Source organism: Colossoma macropomum, unplaced genomic scaffold (assembly GCF_904425465.1).
Source record: "Colossoma macropomum unplaced genomic scaffold, Colossoma_macropomum, whole genome shotgun sequence".
NCBI lineage: Eukaryota > Metazoa > Chordata > Actinopteri > Characiformes > Serrasalmidae > Colossoma > Colossoma macropomum.
The window spans coordinates 6,362,426-6,381,448 of NW_023494789.1; the positions used below are offsets into that span (position 1 = coordinate 6,362,426).

The following is a 19,023-nucleotide window of genomic DNA, read 5'->3' on the forward strand; positions in this document are numbered from 1 at the left end:
CTCAACCATTGTAAATCCAAACCCGATTGGTTGATCCCACTGTCACTTCCTAAATATGTTGGTAGTTAGTTACTGATTCTGATGGCAGCCTAAAGTGCTTTACAAACAGGTGATAATGTTTTATAGTAATAGACAAGACAATGACAGATCAAGTTAAAAAGAAATACCAAAGAGATGTAGAAATTTGGTGGAGTGGATAGTATAGTGGTTGGTATAGTGTAGTGAGTAACACCTCTGCCTTCTATACTGTAGGCTGGGGATCAATCCCAGGCAGTGTGACAGTAACAGTGTGAACTGAGCTTGACTGTCTAATAGAAGGTGAAATTGAGTTCCACAATTTAGGAGCATAATAACTGAAAAGGCCTGTTCTGTATTTTACAGAATTTTGCAGTGTATTTTACATTGGTAGAAGGTCAGTATCTGCAGATCTAACATCTGCAGAACATAAACATAAACAGACAGACACTCTATGATGTAAGCGATGCTTTAAGGTCATTTAGAGGCTTAAAAACTAATAGCAGATCTTTAAAATCTATCCTAAACGATACAGGTAGCCAGTGCAGTTCTCTCTCTGTTTTGTTTTTGTTAGGATGCTGATGCATTTTGTTATAAAGGATGTACTGTTTTCTTAGGAAGTTCAGTAAGAAGATCGTTACAGTGATCAATGCTACTTGTTTCTACAAGTTTCTCTGCGTCGCTCTGAGACAGAAAAGGCAGAATTTAAGCAATATTTCTCAAATGATAAAAGGCGACTGTGTTTACACGCGGGTCTAAGATCACACCCAGGTTTCGTACTACAGATTTGGTATATGAAGCTAAAGAACCATTTTCAGAGAACCAAGTATCAGTATTTTAGTTTTTTTGTTATGAAGTTGTAAGAAATTTTGTGACATCCACTGAGAGAAATCTGACACACAGCTGGTAAGCCTGTCTACAGAGTCTTGATCTTGATCAATAGGAGAGCGTGCTTTGCTCTATCTACAGTTTTGTCTTTCAGGATTTTAACCCAAATTAAACAATAATAATAAGAGTATTACCACAATAATTTTTAACAAAAAAATTACAGATGTTTTTTCAGCTTCCAGAAATCATTGGGCCTTCTCTGAAAGAGGCCCAGAGCGTTTCCCGCTGTATGAAATGCAGTGAGCATAAAACTTTATGCTAGCTGCTAATGCTAGCTGCCTCATTTTCTTCAGGCTATATAGAAAATTGGGATAGAATAGTTTGATCTTAACATATCTTCATTGTAGTGGACTGTTGTGCAGTTGTAATGTGAATGTATTTGTGTGTATGTGTGTTCGTGTGTGTGTGTGTGTGTGTGTGTGGCAGGTGGTAGTAGAGGAGGTGAGCCGTCTAGCCAGGGCAACCAGCTGAACCCACCTGCTCAGAGTCCCATGCGCAGCAGCAGCTGTCCACCCACTCCAGACACACACCGACACAGAGAGGAGGCCGTCAAACGTCTGGCCAGCAAGGTGCGCACGCAAAAATACACTAACGTGAAAACTAGCACAGCACGTTGACAGACAACAGACACCGATGTACAGCTATGCGCAAGTTGAACTGTTAACAAAATGTGCTCTAATGTCACTGTGCCAGATGCCACATCAGCCAGGACACAGCAAGGGGCAGGGCTTTAGTCAGCCATGTCAGGGTTCAGGAAGGTTGAGTAGAAACTCATCATTGTGGCCAGCTTTCATCCAGAGCTGTACAACCCAACTCTAAAGATCTACAGTACTACAGAGACCATCCTTCAATTATTTTGCAACCATTAGGGACAAGTTCATTTTTCAGCATCAGGAAAAAGCAGAAAGCATATGTTTAACAGAAAATTACCCAGAAACCTCCACAACTAAATATTTTTTTTTGTATGTCCACTTTTTGCCTTTATTACAACTTCCATTCTTTTCAGGAGGCTTACAGTTTTCACAGAAATCTGCAGGGATAGTTTTCCACACCTCCAAAGTTCAGTCTCAGACGTTCATTGAATTTTCTGCTTCTCACCATTTAAGTAATCCCAAACACATTCAGTGATATTGAGGGACTGGACTCTGGGGTGGTCAGTCAATTGTTCTGAGAACACCAGCAGCTTCTTGGTTTGATTTGCAAATGTTCTTCCTTTTAATATATTTCCTTTTGACTTTTAATTAATAGCCATTTACATTGGAATTTAAATAAATGCAGGATGGTCTCTGACTTTTACACAGTACAGTATGTCTTTGGACAGTTCGTTGTCTTTTTGGCTTCCTTTCTCGTACAAGCATTCGTGTTTAAATGTTGTGTTGCTGTTACTGTGTTTGACTGAACTTGGAAGTAGGAAGTTTTAATTTGGAATTGTGGAATTTTCAACCTCTGCAGGTTAAGGGTAAAAAGTGGGGAAAGACTTGGTGCATTTACATGCACTTAAGAATCCGATACTTGCAAAAATTAGAATTTGTCAGTAATTCAATCAAAACATTTACATGCACTTGAGTGATCAGATAATGGGAAACTCCAGGTCTGCATGATTTAGGCAATAATCGGATTTCTGCTTTGCAACGAGCCAATAAACTCACAGAAGAAGACGTGAATTTTATGTAATGTAAAACTCAAACTTCATACTGCGGCTTTTTTAAAAAACATCAAGCCACTTTACCTGAAAATATGAACATACATCATCTAGAAGATGAAGAATATTTAAATCTTTCATTTCGTCAAGCATGTAGTTGGTTTCAGCATCAACTCCGAAAGTGTTTTGCTGCGTCTCGTGGCAACAGTGCTCCCTTATTTCCAGTACCACCGTCTGTTCACACATGTGCAGACTGAGAAATTGGAAAGAAATCAGAGTAAGAGTATACATGTGCTGAGATTACTGATTACTGAAAACCCAGCTCTCTTTGTCAGATTTCTTAATCAGATTTCTAGACCTTACTCCGATCTACGAAATCGGAATATGATGTTTACCTGACCATTTGAATAATCAGATAACTGCAGAAATCAGATTGTGATAAGATTACTGAGTGCATGTAAACGCACTCATGGATGCCTCCATGTAAATGAGTATTGTTTGTAATAAGCTAATAAGCTAAAGTTATAACTTATAACTTTACCATTCATAATGCATTTACCTCCTCAGAATAGCACATCTATGATCAGTGCTTTAGATTTAACCAACTACTGTGTCTGTATGTTGCAAATCTCATTTAAAAGTAGAGACGTGATATTATACCACTGTTGAAAGTTTGAGCATGTTAATATGACCCCATACACTGAACTCGGAGCCAAGTAGGAATTCCCAGTCGAGGGGGCATCTTCTTTGGTCTTTCCTAGTCAAAGGTCAAAAATTCAGTTGCAAGCTTTAGTTGAATGCAGCCTTAGGTTTCCACTCACAGCGAATCTCCACCCCCAAACACGCCTACAAAAAAAAAAACATCAATAGTTTTTTTGACAGATAACAAAACACCACAGTGAATGTAGTCTTGTAATCAATGACCGTGGAGTGAAGAGCACAGGCAGTTGTGAAGGCAGTGAGAGGTGAATGCTCCTGCTGTTCATAGTGTGCAGGAGATTACACTGCATATCTCTCAACGCTTCTGCCATTTGACTAAAAAAAAAAACCTCCTGACATCTGATAGCATTTTTAAAATTTAATATAACGTTGGCTGAACAGCAGCACCTCCCATGCAATTCTGACACCTCGCTCCAGTTCATCCGTATCTGTGTGTGTGTGGGGAACATGTTTGCTGTCTACATCTGGGCTTCATCTCTGCTGAGCGTCCTAGTCACGCCTTTTTAATCAGCCATCTGGCGGCCGCCTCAGTGCAGTCTGTGTGTTTGTGCGTCCTGCAGCTTTAAGGGGGCTTAAGATGCTCTAGTAGCAGCGGAAAATTGTACACTGCTTACCGGAGCGTTTCTGCAAGTGGCTTCTAACTTTGCTACAGAATTTAAAGACAGAACTTTGAATCCCATCTGTCTCTGTGCTAAAGGTTAAGGTTACATTTTCATAAGGAAAGCTGATTGTGGAGTGTAAAAAGAGCAGTTTCTCTAAAACCCACACAGCCCACCTAACCCTCTAACTGAAGAATCTGTTTCTCAGCTCAGATTGAACACTTTTATATCATCTGTGAAACTGTACCGAAGTCAGAGGCCATCAAATTTATTTAATTTTATTTTCCAGCGTCAGGAAAAAAAGCAGAAAACACATGTTGTTACACAGAAGCCTCATCAACTACCACACATTTTCTAAGTTGCTTATCCTACTGGGTCGCGGGGGGAGCCGGAGCCTATACCAGCGGTCATTGAGCGGAAGGCAGTAAACACCCTGGACAGGTCACCAGTCCATACATCATCAATTAAATATGTCGGTTGGCTTTACTACAGCTTCCTTTTTTTAGCAGACATACTTTCAGTTTTTTAAAGAAATGTGTAGGAATTTTTTTCCACACCTACAAATTTCATTCTTAGAAGTTGAATTTTCAATTTCTCACAACCCAAGTAATCAAAACACATTGTGATGTTGAGGTCTGGACTCTGGGGTGGTCAGTCCATTGTTCTGGGAACATCAGCAGCTTGTTTGTGTTGCATTTTTTTTTCTTTTTTGTCTATATGCTTTTTTCAGTTGTGGTGGCTTGACAGCTACACATCCTTTCAGACCCATAGTGCTGAGTTGTCTTCTCACAGTGGAAGGATGGACAGAAACACCTTTCAGATCTGAAGCAGCTTAATTTTCTCCTCTGTCTCAAAGATGAAAGCTTTAAGTGCTGTTTATCTGATTAGGGCAGTTTTGTTGATTTACCAGGTCTGATTATAATAATAATCAATAAGGTTATGCTCATTTTCTGAATAAAATTCATAGGCAGTCTTTATAATTGATGTATTGTTTTTATTGTCCATATTTCACTACCTTGTAAATAGTTCCTCCAGTCACATTTTTGTATTCAGTATATTGTGATTTGTACCAAAAAAATCCAATTAAATTGTGATGCAATTTGAAATTTATTGACACATTGAATCACTTCCTGAAGATGCAGTGTAAGATCAGAGACTGACACCCCTACTGTCTGTCTCTCTTCCCTGCAGGTGGTAGCGTATCACTACTGCCAGGCTGATAACACCTACACGTGTCTGGTGCCGGAGTTTGTGCACAGTGTGTCTGCGCTGCTGTGTCGTGCTCCCAGGCTCGGGGCTTACAGGGAGCTGCTGCTGAGGGAGAATCAGCTGCAGAGTCTGCTGAGCCTGCGCTCCTGCGTACAGGACCCCGCCGCAGCCTTCCGGCGCGGAGTGCTGGAGCCCCTCATCCTCCTCCGCAAGGGTGAGACATCCTCCAGCAGACTAACTCAAACACAGGGTTCCTGAAGAGAACAGTGTATTACAGTGTTCGGTTTTTTAGTACAAAATGGTTCAAATAAGTAAAGCTACATAATTAATGTTTAATTAAATATGTAAGTTATTCGATTAATACTGTTACTTTCTATTTTTGCGTCTACACTTCTTACTTGTTTTTGACAAAAACAAGGCAGAAATGTAAAGATGTTTTTATTACTGCAAAACTACTGAACAAAAACGTTCCAACAAATTCTAATTTTAATATCTACTACATACAAACAGACATTGTATTTATGAATATTTTAGAATGTGCACTTTCACAGAATTGCTCTTGTTGCCATCGGCAATAAACGTGACTTGTAAAGGTTAAACTGTGATGCTAATTCTCAGATAACGATAGTATGCAGGTGGTGGATGGTAACTTCTATTTCGCTGCCTCTGTTGATAATAAAGACTACAGTCTGTTGACACTAGTTTCTTATTCCTGTTTGTTGTACTGTACTAGGGGTTAAATATGTCTACCCAAGAAATAGCTATAATAAACAGGAGCAAACAAACAAGAACAACTTATGGAAATATTTTACACAAATTAAGTGTCCATTATTTTTGCAGAGAGGAAGATTGCAGAGGACGACTATATAATCCTAGTGGATGGTCTGAATGAAGCTGAGTTCCACAAGCCGGACTACGGAGACACCATCGCATCCTTCATCACCAAGATTATCTCCAAAATCCCCACTTGGCTCAAACTGGTTGTCACCGTCAGAGTTAACCTGGTGGTGAGTTCACATAATACAGCCTTGGTTTGCCATGATGAAGCTGTACCTTATTGATGTAAGATGTTAAGATGTAACTTATTCAGAAGGTTTTGTTTTCTAATGATGGCTTATTTACTTTGTGAGACGGTGATTCAGGCTGTGGCAAGCAGGGTTTGTTGTTTTTTTCCTAGTCAAACCTGATAATCGTGGTTATTAACTGATGTAATGTATCGTGTTTTTGAGCAAGGATGTCACCAAATCAGGACACTGTTCCTCCAGGACTGGAGCTGACACTCATGCCGTGTTGGTTAGGCCTTAACATTACTCCCACTGAATGCCTGCCTATGAGTAACTGGTGCTTTTATAGACTCACAAGCCAACTGTCTGACTATGATCAGAGAGTGTATTGCCTTTCACAGCTTACCATAGCCAATAACTGACCACTTTGACAGGAAATGGAGATTTGGCTGATTCATATCCATATCCAACTACAGTTGTTTTACCTTGATGTGTAGGCACAGGCAACTTTCAAAAAAGGGCTACAAGAAAAACAGACTCCCAGAAAAAGAAACAAATTGGTATGCATGGTGGAAAACATGGAGGATATCTCACTTTACGGAAAACTGTTGAATAGTTTAGAAGTGTGATGTCATCAACTTCACAAACCTTCTTCAATCCAGCAACTATATCTATAAATATCTCTGGAAGGTTCACATTGTCATGGTTACATGATTTAGATGATGTTCCAGGCAAATGTTATAGTGCTGGTGTTTCTCTGATTGATGTTTATAGAGGTGGTGTTGCTCTGGCTGATGTTACAGAGCTGGTGTTGCTCTAGCTGATTTAATAGAGCTTGTAGAGCTAATAGAGAGTGTTGTACAAATGGTGGTGCTTCTGCCGATGTTTCAGAGCTGGTGTTGCTCTGACTGATGTTAGCAAGCTGGTCTTGCACTGGATGTTATAGAGCTGGTGTTGCTCTGGCTGATGTTAGAGAGGTGTTGTTGCTCTGGCTAGTGTTTCAGAGCTGGTGTTGCTCTGGCTGATGTTATAGAGGTGTTGTTGCTCTGGCTTGTGTTTCAGAACTGGTGTTGCTCTGGCTGGTGTTTTGGAGCTGGTGGTGCTCTGGCTGGTGGTGCTGTGGCTGATGTCAGAGAGCTGGTGTTTCTTTTATTGATGCTATAGAGGTGCTGTAGCTCTGGCTAGTGTTTCAGAACTGATGTTCTTCTGGCTAATGTCAGAGGGCTGGTCTTGGCTTTGGTTGATGTTATAGAGGTATTGTTGCTCTGGCTGATGTCAGAGAGATGGTCTTGCTCTGGCTGGTGTTTCAGAGCTGGTTTTGCTCTGGCTGATGTCAGAGAGCTGGTCTTGCTCTGGTTGATGTTAGGTGGTGGTGTTGCTCTGGCTAATGTCTCAGAGCTAGTTTTGCTCTGGCTGGTGTTGCTCTGACTGATGTCAGAGAGCTGGTCTTGCTCTGGTTGATGTTAGGTGGTGGTGTTGCTCTGGCTAGTGTTTCAGAGCTGGTGTTGCTGGCTGGTGTTTAGAGGCCACTCTGTTTATTTAGCAGCCAGTACTAATCCTGTTCTGATCAGAGATGATTTTAATGGCCTGGGCTGTGGCCTGCAGTGAGGGGGCTTATGTAAGAGAGTCAGTGGCTCTGATGCAACAGTGCAGATGTTCAGTGTGTCCCTGTACCCCCGTCAACCCCTCCACATACACAACTGCATACACACACACTGTCTCAGGATGGTGTCCTGAAATTGGCCTGAAATTGCTGGACTTGCTAACTCAAACTGACTCAGTACTTTTAATCAGACATTTTGAACTCATTCATTGAAAACTCTGCACTCTGAACTCTGTGGGGCAAGTTATATTTTAGAAATTCGACCTTTCCTCACACCTATAAAAATCTGTCCTATGCAGATTTTATTTTATATGGCAAAGCTCTGTATTAAAGAGACACATTTTAAGTATTTGTTCAGTGTCCCTGCAGTGCGCTGTCTAAACTCTCCCTGCTGCTGCTGCTGATGTCTGAACGGATGCAGGAGTTTCATGAGTAATGATGTATTGATTTTCAAGGCAGCTGGGATTAGAGCATGAGTGCTATCTAAACCCTCATTGCTGAGGGTATTTACACTAAATTTCTAGATGATTCTGTCTTTGCACTTTGCAGGGTATTATAAGGCAAAATAGTATGCAGAGAAAACTTTCTCTTCTTCTTTGATTTACCACTATTTTATTTATCAACATTTAATATCGCCACTGTCCAAAAAACAAGTGTCTTCCTTTTTTGTGTTTTTATTTTTCTACACCATTTGAACACACCAGCTGCTCTTTACAATGTGGGAAATTTCATGATGAATGGAACAACGGAAATGATCCAAAATCACTTGGACTTTCATAAGAAATTAAGAATGTTTTTATTTGGACAGCAATGATGTAAAAACATGTGCAAGTTTATCGACTGTTTCAGATAGTAAATAAAATGGCTGTTTTTTTTTATTGTGTTGCAATGTCTGGCTCTTATCACCATCACTGTAGACATTTGAAGCTGTACGTTTCTCTACAATTAACCTTCTTTCAAAACACTCTGAATAACATTATTTACTCACAGTTAAATTATGCAGACATTCTGAAAAATTGGTGGACTTCCCCTTTTATGTAGCTAACAAATAATGGAAGCTTGTATCCCACCATTAACATTGTGAAAACTGCACATCTAAATCATCACATACTTGCCTTCAAGTATGTAGAGTAATATCAAATAGACTTTGTGATAAAAATAAACAAAAAAAAAATTGCGTAGCTAAAAAGAGTTTGAAACCTAAATTTTGTCTGTTTTTGTTCATTTTTACAGATCGCATTAAGATAGAGTGACAGTAACTACCTAAACAAGTCTATTTGAGGTTACTTTAGCAAAGTGTTTGATGATTTATGCAGTTTGCATATTGCTAATTGGTCTGAGATAAGCTTCCATTACTTGTTAGCTATGTTAACCCTGTAGCTCCAATGCAACCAAAGAAGGTTCAGACGCAAAACATGTCTTGTTGACTGGCTACATTTGGGGTAAGTTGAGTATATTTGATTTTTTGCCAAGCTGTTGTTTTATCTAAAAGAGTTTGTTTATGTGTCCCATAGGAAGTGACCAGCCTGCTGCCCTTCCCCATCATCTCCCTAGACGACATTCATGATAACAAGGCCATCGTGGGCGACCTTCACTCATACCTGCAGCACCGCATGGAGCACAGCACCGCCATCCTCAGCAACATCGCCATCAATGGCAAGGCAGAGCCTGCGGCCGTCTCCAAGCTCAGCTCGCACCTTGTGGCCCGCAGCCAGGGCTCTTACCTGTACCTGAAACTGACTCTGGACCTGCTGGAGAAGGGCCACCTAGTGATCAAAAGCTCCAGCTATAAGGTCATACCTGTGTCTCTGTGTGAGCTCTACCAGCTGCAATGCAACATGAAGTTTCCCTCAGCTGCAGCGTTTGAGCGTGTTCTGCCTGTGCTGAACGTGGCGCTGGCGTCGCTGCACCCACTCACTGACGAGCAGCTGTTCCGGGCACTTAATGCCGGCAGCTTGAGGGGGGCACTCGAGTGGAGTGACTTCCAGCAGCGCATGGAGGCGCTATCCTGCTTTCTGATCGCCCGGCGCGATCGGACCCGCATGTTCTGCCACCCCTCTTTCAGGGAGTGGCTGGTATGGAGGGCCGATGGAGAGAGCACTGATTTCCTGTGCGATCCCAGGTGAGTCATGATGTCATTTCTTCTAGAGATGGAAGGGTTGACTAGCTTACAGGTTAAAATCAGCCAATTTTTGTTACAGGCAATTGGACATCAGTTGATCTTCCTTCCATGTGGCCAAAAAATGAGAACATATCAATTTTGGATTTTTTAAAAATGCCCAGTACAGATAAAACTTATGTTGTAAATGTAACGTAGTGTTTCCCCTAACATTAGATAGGCCAGGCTCTTATGTGCTGCTCAGGTTGGACCAGATACAGACATTAGAACATAGCTGACAGGCTAATGTTTCCTAGCGCTTGGTTTGTATGAGCTTTGTGCTCATTTTTTGACCAAAATAAAATTCTTGTGCTGTTTTTAAATGTAAAGATACATTAAATTCAGATTCCAAGTCTGGAGGGGATCAGATTGAAATAGCGGTATGATGTTGTATACCTAAATAGGGGCTAATAAAAGATGCCAAACTCTTGTGGAGTGTTTCATCTTCTCAGGTTTATTGACAAAGAAAGAAAATGTGAGCTCCCTCCTCTGGATGTTGGCAGATATAAGCTTTCAACTCCATACAGCATTCTTTAAGACCTAATAATCAAAAGCAGATCTATTTGCTCTTCATTATAGACATGACAATCCAAACAGTATTACATTTCAGAAAGTATTAACATTATTCCTATACATTTCTATAAAAATATATGCATATATATAAGTATATAAGTATAAATATATATATAAATACATATATATAAATATATAAGTATTATTTGACCCATCGATGAACTATAAAGCACCATTGAACTACATGAATTCTTCAGATATAAATTAGCTATAAATGAACTAATCGATCATTGACAATTCTGCTTCTTAAAAATGTAGGGAATGTAGAAAAAAAAATGTGGGCGATGATTTTACACTGGTCCCACATGTGCTTGATAACACCACATACGCATGACAACACTGGTAGCGTTGGAGAGACTACCACCTGAAGTCTCTTTGACTTTGAAACTATTCTAAAGCAACACCATCTTAAAGCAGTAGTCTGCTTTTTCAGCATTATTTCTATTGTCACATCCATTTATACAGTTCATTAGCACAGAAAATGATATCAGCGCCTTTCCCTGCACTTAGAAAAATAACCGCATAACCATTGACTCAAAACTCACTTATAACAGAAGCCACTGGGCAGCTGCTTCAGCGTTACACCACCTGTTGTGTCTGGGAAGTTATCGTCCCCAATGATATAAAATTACTCCTCTGTTGCATTAGAATAGTAGTAGTGGAAGTGATTGCTCTTTAATTCACATGCCACGTTATTTTTTTAATTGCTACATCTTATTTAAACAATTTACTGAGTAATCTATGGTTAGTTAACAATATATGCAATAGAAAAATGCTATAAATTATAGAATAGAGCTGGGTGATGGAAAAAATGTAACATTATGATGCTTCAAGAAATTTTCATGATAAATGATGTCACTATATGTTGCTATACTATATGTTTTTTTCTGACATCTGATAAGTTGGAAGAAACTAAGCAGTGCCACATTTAAACACTATTAAAATTACAAGTACTGTGATTTTCATTCAACCTTTTACACACTGCAATGCATTAAATCCAATTAAACAGGACTAATTATGCTCTCTTTCTAATGAAACATGCATTTTTTTAAGCAGTGATGATCCATGATATGCTCAGAAAAGCTTATTTTGACATACTGTGGTGTAATTTATCACAATAACGATAAATATTGTCATACTGCCAAGACCTGTTATGACTACAGAACATGACCAACTAATCAACTGCACACATTCATACTTTGAACCACTTTGAAAGATGATTTAAATGTAGAATGTAGATAAAAATGCAGATTTTCAGTCTGGTAAAGAATGCCAGGGTACATGCAAATGAAACAAAAACTTGAGTAAAATGGGTGAAGTTTCTGTGCCAATCCGCCAGTTTTGTGGTATGTTGGCTTCAAACCAAATAGATGCTGAGAACCACTTGATGTAACTGTGCCTGTTCAGAATATCATTATAATTATATTCAAAGCACATTATAGAGTAACATTAGAAGCTAACTTTGTTGGTAATTATATTACCATCAGCAGAAACACTGTCTAAATTGACATTAGCCATGTTTACATGCAGCCTGATAATCCATTAATAATCTGACTAAATCGCTCAATCGGAATAGAATACGTCCAGGTAAACATCTGAATCGGATAGACTAATCAGATTGGGGCCATTTGGAATACAGTTTCTATCTAATTGAACGAGGTGGGTAATCCTGTAAATAATTGGTTAAGCAGAAGAATAATACCCATGTAAATGCTTCTATCTGATTACATTCCCAATCAGAAAGTACTTTCTGTGCATGCGCGATTATAATGTTCAACATGGCGGAAGCAGAAACTGGTCTGCAGAGGAGACGAAGGCTGCGTCCCAATTGTGTACTACACACTAATACTACACAGTATATACTGCGTACTAATCTTAATAGTATGAGCTCGACAGGTTAGTACACAAAATATTAACATACTACACCATTCTTACTAAAAGGAAGTGACGAACCGTCGCTATGACAACACACATCATAGCAAGCTAGACTCTGAAGGCTAGCTAACAAATTAACGTGCATTCACAAACAAATTTCTTACAGAAACGCTAACAAATGAAAACATTAGTAAGTATAACACATTTGTTTTTTTACAGAATATTTTACAAATTTGGGATGAACTCACATTTATACACCATTTCTGGTCACGCTACCACTGCAGCTGCCCTCGCGTCTTCATCCATTTTTTCAGAATTTTCCAGACGCGAAAGCCTCCTCCCTTTCCGTTGGATTGTGGGACAATAGTGTCCATCATTACTATACTCAAAAATCAACTGGTTCTAAGTATGCATTGTGGATTTTTGAGTATACTCAACTTTGACTATACTACATACTACATACTCAAACACTAGTTAGTATTAGTATTAAGTGCGCAGTTGGGACGCAGTGGAAGTTTATGCTTTGAACTTTAAAAGACGGCGGTGGGACGGGACGTCCAGCTTATGTGTCTCAGAACACGACATCTTCCTCTCGCCCTTCTTTAATAAGTACATGTGAATTACGAGTCTGACATCATTTTAAAGTAAAAACACAAGCACTGCTCACTGCTGCTCATCTCACTCTGACTAGACTCAAGTGATGCTGGTTGTCATGGTAACGTCTACACTAAGTGGTTCTCTACGCATGTGCGTAATTTTGGATCTGATTACTTGTAGTGCACATGTAAACAGAGATTTTCATCAGATTGTTGAGTAGAGTGCATATAAACACCTCGGTCTTAATCTGTAATCAGAATGTATTCAATAAGATTGGCAAAAATCTCTGCATGTAAACAGAACCATTATTGTCCAAAATGAAACACTGTTTAGTAGCATCAAATGTCCTCCGGGTTGGTAAAGCACTGAGACATTCAGGGGCTGATAGCTGACTGCAGTAAATATCCGGAGTTTGTAAGGTCGGCATTATCATTCATAGTGCGAGGCACTCCAGCCCGCTCGTCGTGTTCAGTGTGGAGTGTGATGCGTGCACAAGAGATGCCCGCTGTGTACGTGTCTCTGCGTGCGTGTGTGTGTGTGGGTGTGAAATTACTCTTCTGAATCCCTCCCATTCATTTTACCAGCTCTTCAGCGAGTTGCCCACCCTCACACACATTACTCACCGCTCTCATTTAGCTGAAGGCCGGCCCAGGCTCAGCCTGGCAGCGTGCGCGGCCTAATGGAGTTCCAGCACTGCTGCCTCTCCCCGCGAACCAGAGGAGGCACGGAAAGTTCAGCATGGCCTACTTAACGCAGGTCAGATATGGAGGCCGGTTATGAAGGGGCCGATGCTTTGGTGGAGAGAAACGCTAGTCATGCGTGGCCTTTTACAGAAAAGGAGATGCTGTTTAATCACAGCATGTACGAGATGTGCTGTCCAGAAGCGAGAGAACAGAAACGAGTGAGTGACGTTCGTTTGTTCGTCCTCTGCCGTGAAGCTGTCTAGACAGCATTAATCAGCATGTAATCAGACAGAGCCAGTGTGACACAGAATAATGGATAGGGACGAGTCCGCTGGAGCAAATACAGCATCAAATACTGAGCAGAGAGAACAAGATCTTCTCTTCACTTCTCTTCTCTTCTCTTCTCTTCTCTTCTCTTCTCCACTCTTCTCTCCTCCTCTCTTCTCTTCTCCACTCTCCTCTTCTCTTCTCCATTTTCCTTCTCTTCTCGTTTCTTCTCTTCTAGTCACTTCTCCACTCTCCTCCTCTTCACTTCTCTTCTTTTCTCTTCTCTCCTCCACTCTTCTCTTCTCTTCTCTACTCTCCTCTTTTCTTCTCTTCTGCACTCTCCTGCTCTTCTCCACTCTCCTCTTTTGCTCTCTGCTTTTCTCTCCACCATTCTCCTCCACTCTCCTCTTTTCCTCTCTGCTCTTCTCTCCTCCACTCTCCTCCTTTCGTCTCTTCTCTACTCTCCTCTTTTCTTCTTTTCCACTCTCCTTCTCTTCTTCACTCTCTTCTTTTCTCTCTTCTTCCCATCTCTTCTGTTCTGTTCTGCTCTCTCTCCTCTTTTGTTCTCTTCCTTATCTTCTCCTCTCAGTTCATCTCCTCTTATTTCTTTTTTCCTCCTCTCCCTTATTTCTCCTCCTTTTATTTCCTTTCCTCTTTTATGTCTTCTCTTTTGTCCTCTCCTCTTATTTTTGCCTGTCTTTTCGTCTCTTCTCCTCTTTTAATTTCTTTTTCTCTCTTCCTCATCTTATTTTCACCTCTCTTCTCCTATCTCCTTTCTTTCATCTCATCTCCTTTCCACTCTTCTCCTCTCATTTGCTCATCTCCTCTCCTCTTTTCTCCTCTCCATCCATCTGCTCTCCTCTCTTATTTTCTCATCTCCTCTCCACCCTTTTCTCCTCTCCATCCATCACCTCTCCTCTCATCTCATCTCGCTCATCTCCTTCTCTTCTCTTCTCTTCTCTTCTCTTCTCTTCTCTTCTCTTCTCTTCTCCTTCTCTTCTCTTCTCTTCTCTTTTCTTCTCTTCTCTTCTCCTCTCTTCTCTTCTCTTCTCTTCTCTTTTCTTCTCTTCTGTTAGGTACATATATTCCTGATATGTGAGGAAATGCAACACAGCAATGACTCATGTTTACCATGTGGTTTGATAGTCTCAACCTCAGCCTCTCTCTTTATCATATGACAGTAACTCAAATCTTGGATGATGAGGGCTGCAGACACTTTCTCTAAACATCTCAGCACAGTCTTTAATTTGTCCTGCATATATCTGGACTGTAAATCAGTGCTAAGTGTCACTCCACGAGTGTGTGAGCCCTACCCTCTAGTTTCTCCCACTCAGGGATTTGTCTGCTTTCAGTTTGGATGGCAATGCTTTCACTCCGAGCCTCTTTTTAGGCAGTGTTTGCACCAGTTTGTCTCTGGGGAGCCTGAGACATTGCTTCATGTTAAAAGAGCAAAACAATTCCACAGGGAGGTCTTGAAGTCTGAGTAAAAAGTGGAGAGAGAAAAAGAAGAAATTAAATTGTGGTGATAATTGCGTGAGTGTTATTTCTCAGGGTGGTGAGGAGAATCAGAATCAGTTTTGCTTGTTTACTAAGTATGATACAGGAATTTTCTTGGTGAGTGCACTTGTATAACGAGCGGAATACTGAACATTACTGGGAACTCAAGAAAATATGGCATATATGGCATATCAAGGGAAAATAAAATAAACCATTACATAAAAAAATAGAGTCAAAAGAGTCAAAAAGAGATCATACCAGATACCAGAATATGTACACACAGTCACAGGTACCAGTTCTAAGTGAAAATAAGTTAACACATCCTCTACAGAGAACGCACTTCTGCACATTGTATGTACAGTTAACCCCTTAAAAAGCCAGGGCCCACCAACTGAACCAAAATTTGAAGCCCTGTAGTTACTGGATAATTATCCTTAGGATGTAATAAGCCTAAATTTTAAGAGGTTCATGTTTTTTTGCTGAGTTTAACATATAAGGGAAAAACAAAACAACTAAATTGAGCCCTGTGTTAAAGTTATGGCTCATTTTATACTTTGTTTTCTTTTCAATATGTTAAATTCGAACATTTGTACAGTCATACAGTGAAACGTGGTGTCATTGTATCATTGATGATGATGATTTTGAAGATGGTGATTTACAGGATATGAGCAGATGAGTTTGTGATATTCTTATCGCTGCTGTTAGAAGAAAACGTTTTATCCCCATTTTTGTCATTTTTCAGTTTTTGACATAATTTGAAAAAGCCTGTTGCTCTTTGCATTGTGTGTAAATTTCATGAAGAACGGCCCAAAATAAACAGCCCAAAATGACTTGGTAAAAAGTCTGGTTCCATTGACTTACATTAAAAGTAAAGTAGGTTTTTTCCTTCTCCTGTAAAGTTACCATTTTGGAGATACGAGGTTTTCTTCTGACAACAGCGATATGTAGTGTATGTATATATCAATCTATCTATTTATGTATATATCTATTATATATGTCACGTACAGGAGTGGACATGCATTGATGGCCTTCATGCTCTCTCGACAAGACGGAAAGCTGAACAGGCAGCAGACGATGGAGCTGGGTCACCACATCCTCAAAGCACACATATTTAAGGTAAAACACACACTCACTGTGGCACACACACACACACACACACACACACACAGGCAGACAAGTCAGCCTTCCCCATACACAACCTAATTGGCTTGCAAATCTTGCATTTCTGCCTCCATTTAGCACCTAATGGAGGTAATTAGGGATGGCACTTGAGTTTCACACATTCTCATTCTCTCTCTCTCTCTCTCTCTCTCTTTCTCTCTCTCTGTCAGGGACAGAGTAAAAGGACGGGTGTGTCCTCTAGTGTTCTTCAGGCCCTCTGGATCAGTAACAGTACAGACAGCCTTTCTGCTGCCCTGTCCTCCCTCAGAAACCTCTATACACCTAATGTCAAGGTGGGTTAATACACACACACACACACATGCTTACCTTCTTAATCTACAGACACACTCTTATATAAGGCTACCTTTACAATACAAACCTTATTTCCCACTTCCTTCTTTGATGTTTTTTTCTGCCTTGACGGTCCACATTCATGTTAGTAAGTGATCCATATACATTACAGATATAGACTTTTCAATACCAAAACTGAGTATCATCCAATACTGATAATGATCCGATGTTTCTTCTTTAAAAACTACTTTTAAAATGAGCTAAAGTACTGTGCAGCAGCCCAAAACTACCTTTCATTTATTTTAATTTGTGGTCCAAATACCTATTAAATACAAGTTATCAGTTTCAGAAGATATTTCTGAGGAGATTAGGTATAATAATCCACTTGTATGAGGAAGAGTGAAGTCAAAAGAAAGTAAAAAAACACTGCAGTTTCCCAAACAGAAGTTCAAAAAATAAATGAAAGATACAGAGAGAATGAGGCACGTACTTAAGGTGAGCTTCTAAAAGTTGGCTACTCCAACACTCTACTATCCCACAGGAAGAAACCCACAGCTACCAACATCACACCATACAGTGAGTGGGTGCTATTTCAGGATAGATTTGTTCCAGGATTGAATCAGATTCATTACTTTTTCCCCTCCAATATCTGATCCAGCTTTTTCTTCTGATATCGGCCTGAAACGGATTCCTGGTATCCGATCGGCATGGTCTCTGATATTCATCATTAGTATAAACACACCTCTGACCTGAGGGACCCATACGCACACATCAATTTAGGTACTACTGTTTTCCAAATTCTGATTTGACCTTTTTCATAGTAGACAGGTATCAGAAATGTATCCAACCAAATATATTGTTTCTTAATTCTGATTTTTTCATAAGCAACCCGGTCCAGTGTGTATGGTTAAACTGTAGTTGCCTTTGCTCACATATTCATGTTTACTAGGATGGGACTAGCAAAAGAATGCACTTCTTGTCACAGAAACATTTCAGTCATCAAGAAGTAATTAATGCCAAAAAACACCAAACACCAAATGTCGAACTCTAATGTGACTGGTCAGTCTAAGTTACAGATCCAAAACTCCAAGGCTACAGCAGGTAAAAGTGACCCAAATCTGATTTTCTCACCAAATCTGGTATTTTTGTTTGGCTGTTCACATCATCTTTTAAATGTGATCTGTATGTGGAATCAGTCTGAACAGATCAGCTCCTAAAATGACCCGCATGCGTAAAAGAACAGTGCTTCACGTTGCTTCATGTGGCTCATCCAGAGGTAAACAATCCTGACTATGAACGAACACCAGTCACTCCCGGTGGGTTCAGTTTCACCTTCGCCAGCATCACAGGAGCCATCATGAGGCTTCATTGACTGACAGCTGGGCTCATCACACAGAATGTGTTCGAGCTCGCTGTAAAAAGTGTGCGGCCACTTCTTTGGTCCGTGTCCTCGGATTCTTTAAACTTTGCTTTCAGGCTTTTAACTGTTCGTTGACACTGCAGCCTCGTTCTCCTATGGCTGTGTTTGGACATTTCTTTCAAAATCTCTTGAACACGGAGGGTTTTGGATAAATCTCTTCTAATTTTTGTACAGAAATATCATCCTAAATGTTTATTAGGTCTCAGCAGCACGAAATTATGATGAATGTGGAGCTGGATTGACGTAAAAGTCCAATCTGACTGTTCAGACTGAGTCGCATTGCCGCGCATCGGATATGAACCACATATGAAAGCGTCTCAAATCGGAATTGAAAATATCTGATTCAGTGTGTTTTTTTGCTGTTCACACTGACACACAGACACACATCTGTGTCACATATAAAGAAAAAGATTGCATTTGGGCCACTTTTAGCTGCTGTGTGAACAAAGCCCAATTCTGTAATTTAACTGAATGTGAAACCACATACAAATTTAAATCCTTAAATCTAATTGGAATAAGGCAGATTTCATGTGCTGTTCAGACTGCAGAAAATCTTTCCCGCTCAAATCAGACATGCCAAACATTTTTCAGATTTGAGCTGCCTGTCTGAACAAAGCCGAAGTAGCTCAAATCTCGTTAGAAAAGATCAGACTTTTGCGCTCTCAGATCCATGTCACATTTAGGCAAAAAATCATTAATCAAAGCCGTTCTCAGGGTCAGTGTGACCGGTCTCCCGTCACGCCCTTTGAAGCAGCACTCCACCAATTACTGACTCTGACAAATTTAAAGCTCACTCAGAGAGCCATAAATCAGTGAATGTC

At 40.2% G+C, this 19,023-nt stretch overlaps 1 protein-coding gene across 2 annotated transcripts in view; it reads left to right on the forward strand.

Annotated features, from left to right (window-relative positions):
- tanc1a (tetratricopeptide repeat, ankyrin repeat and coiled-coil containing 1a) overlaps window positions 1–19,023 on the forward strand; it is a 123,875-nt gene that overhangs the window by 87,218 nt on the left and 17,634 nt on the right. For both annotated transcript variants that reach the window (XM_036569901.1, XM_036569903.1), the window contains exons 10-15: window positions 1,330–1,472; window positions 5,056–5,287; window positions 5,914–6,080; window positions 9,195–9,802; window positions 16,338–16,446; window positions 16,662–16,784. In XM_036569901.1, the coding sequence (XP_036425794.1) occupies window positions 1,330–1,472; window positions 5,056–5,287; window positions 5,914–6,080; window positions 9,195–9,802; window positions 16,338–16,446; window positions 16,662–16,784 (1,382 nt within the window). The remainder of the gene's footprint in view (window positions 1–1,329; window positions 1,473–5,055; window positions 5,288–5,913; window positions 6,081–9,194; window positions 9,803–16,337; window positions 16,447–16,661; window positions 16,785–19,023) is intronic.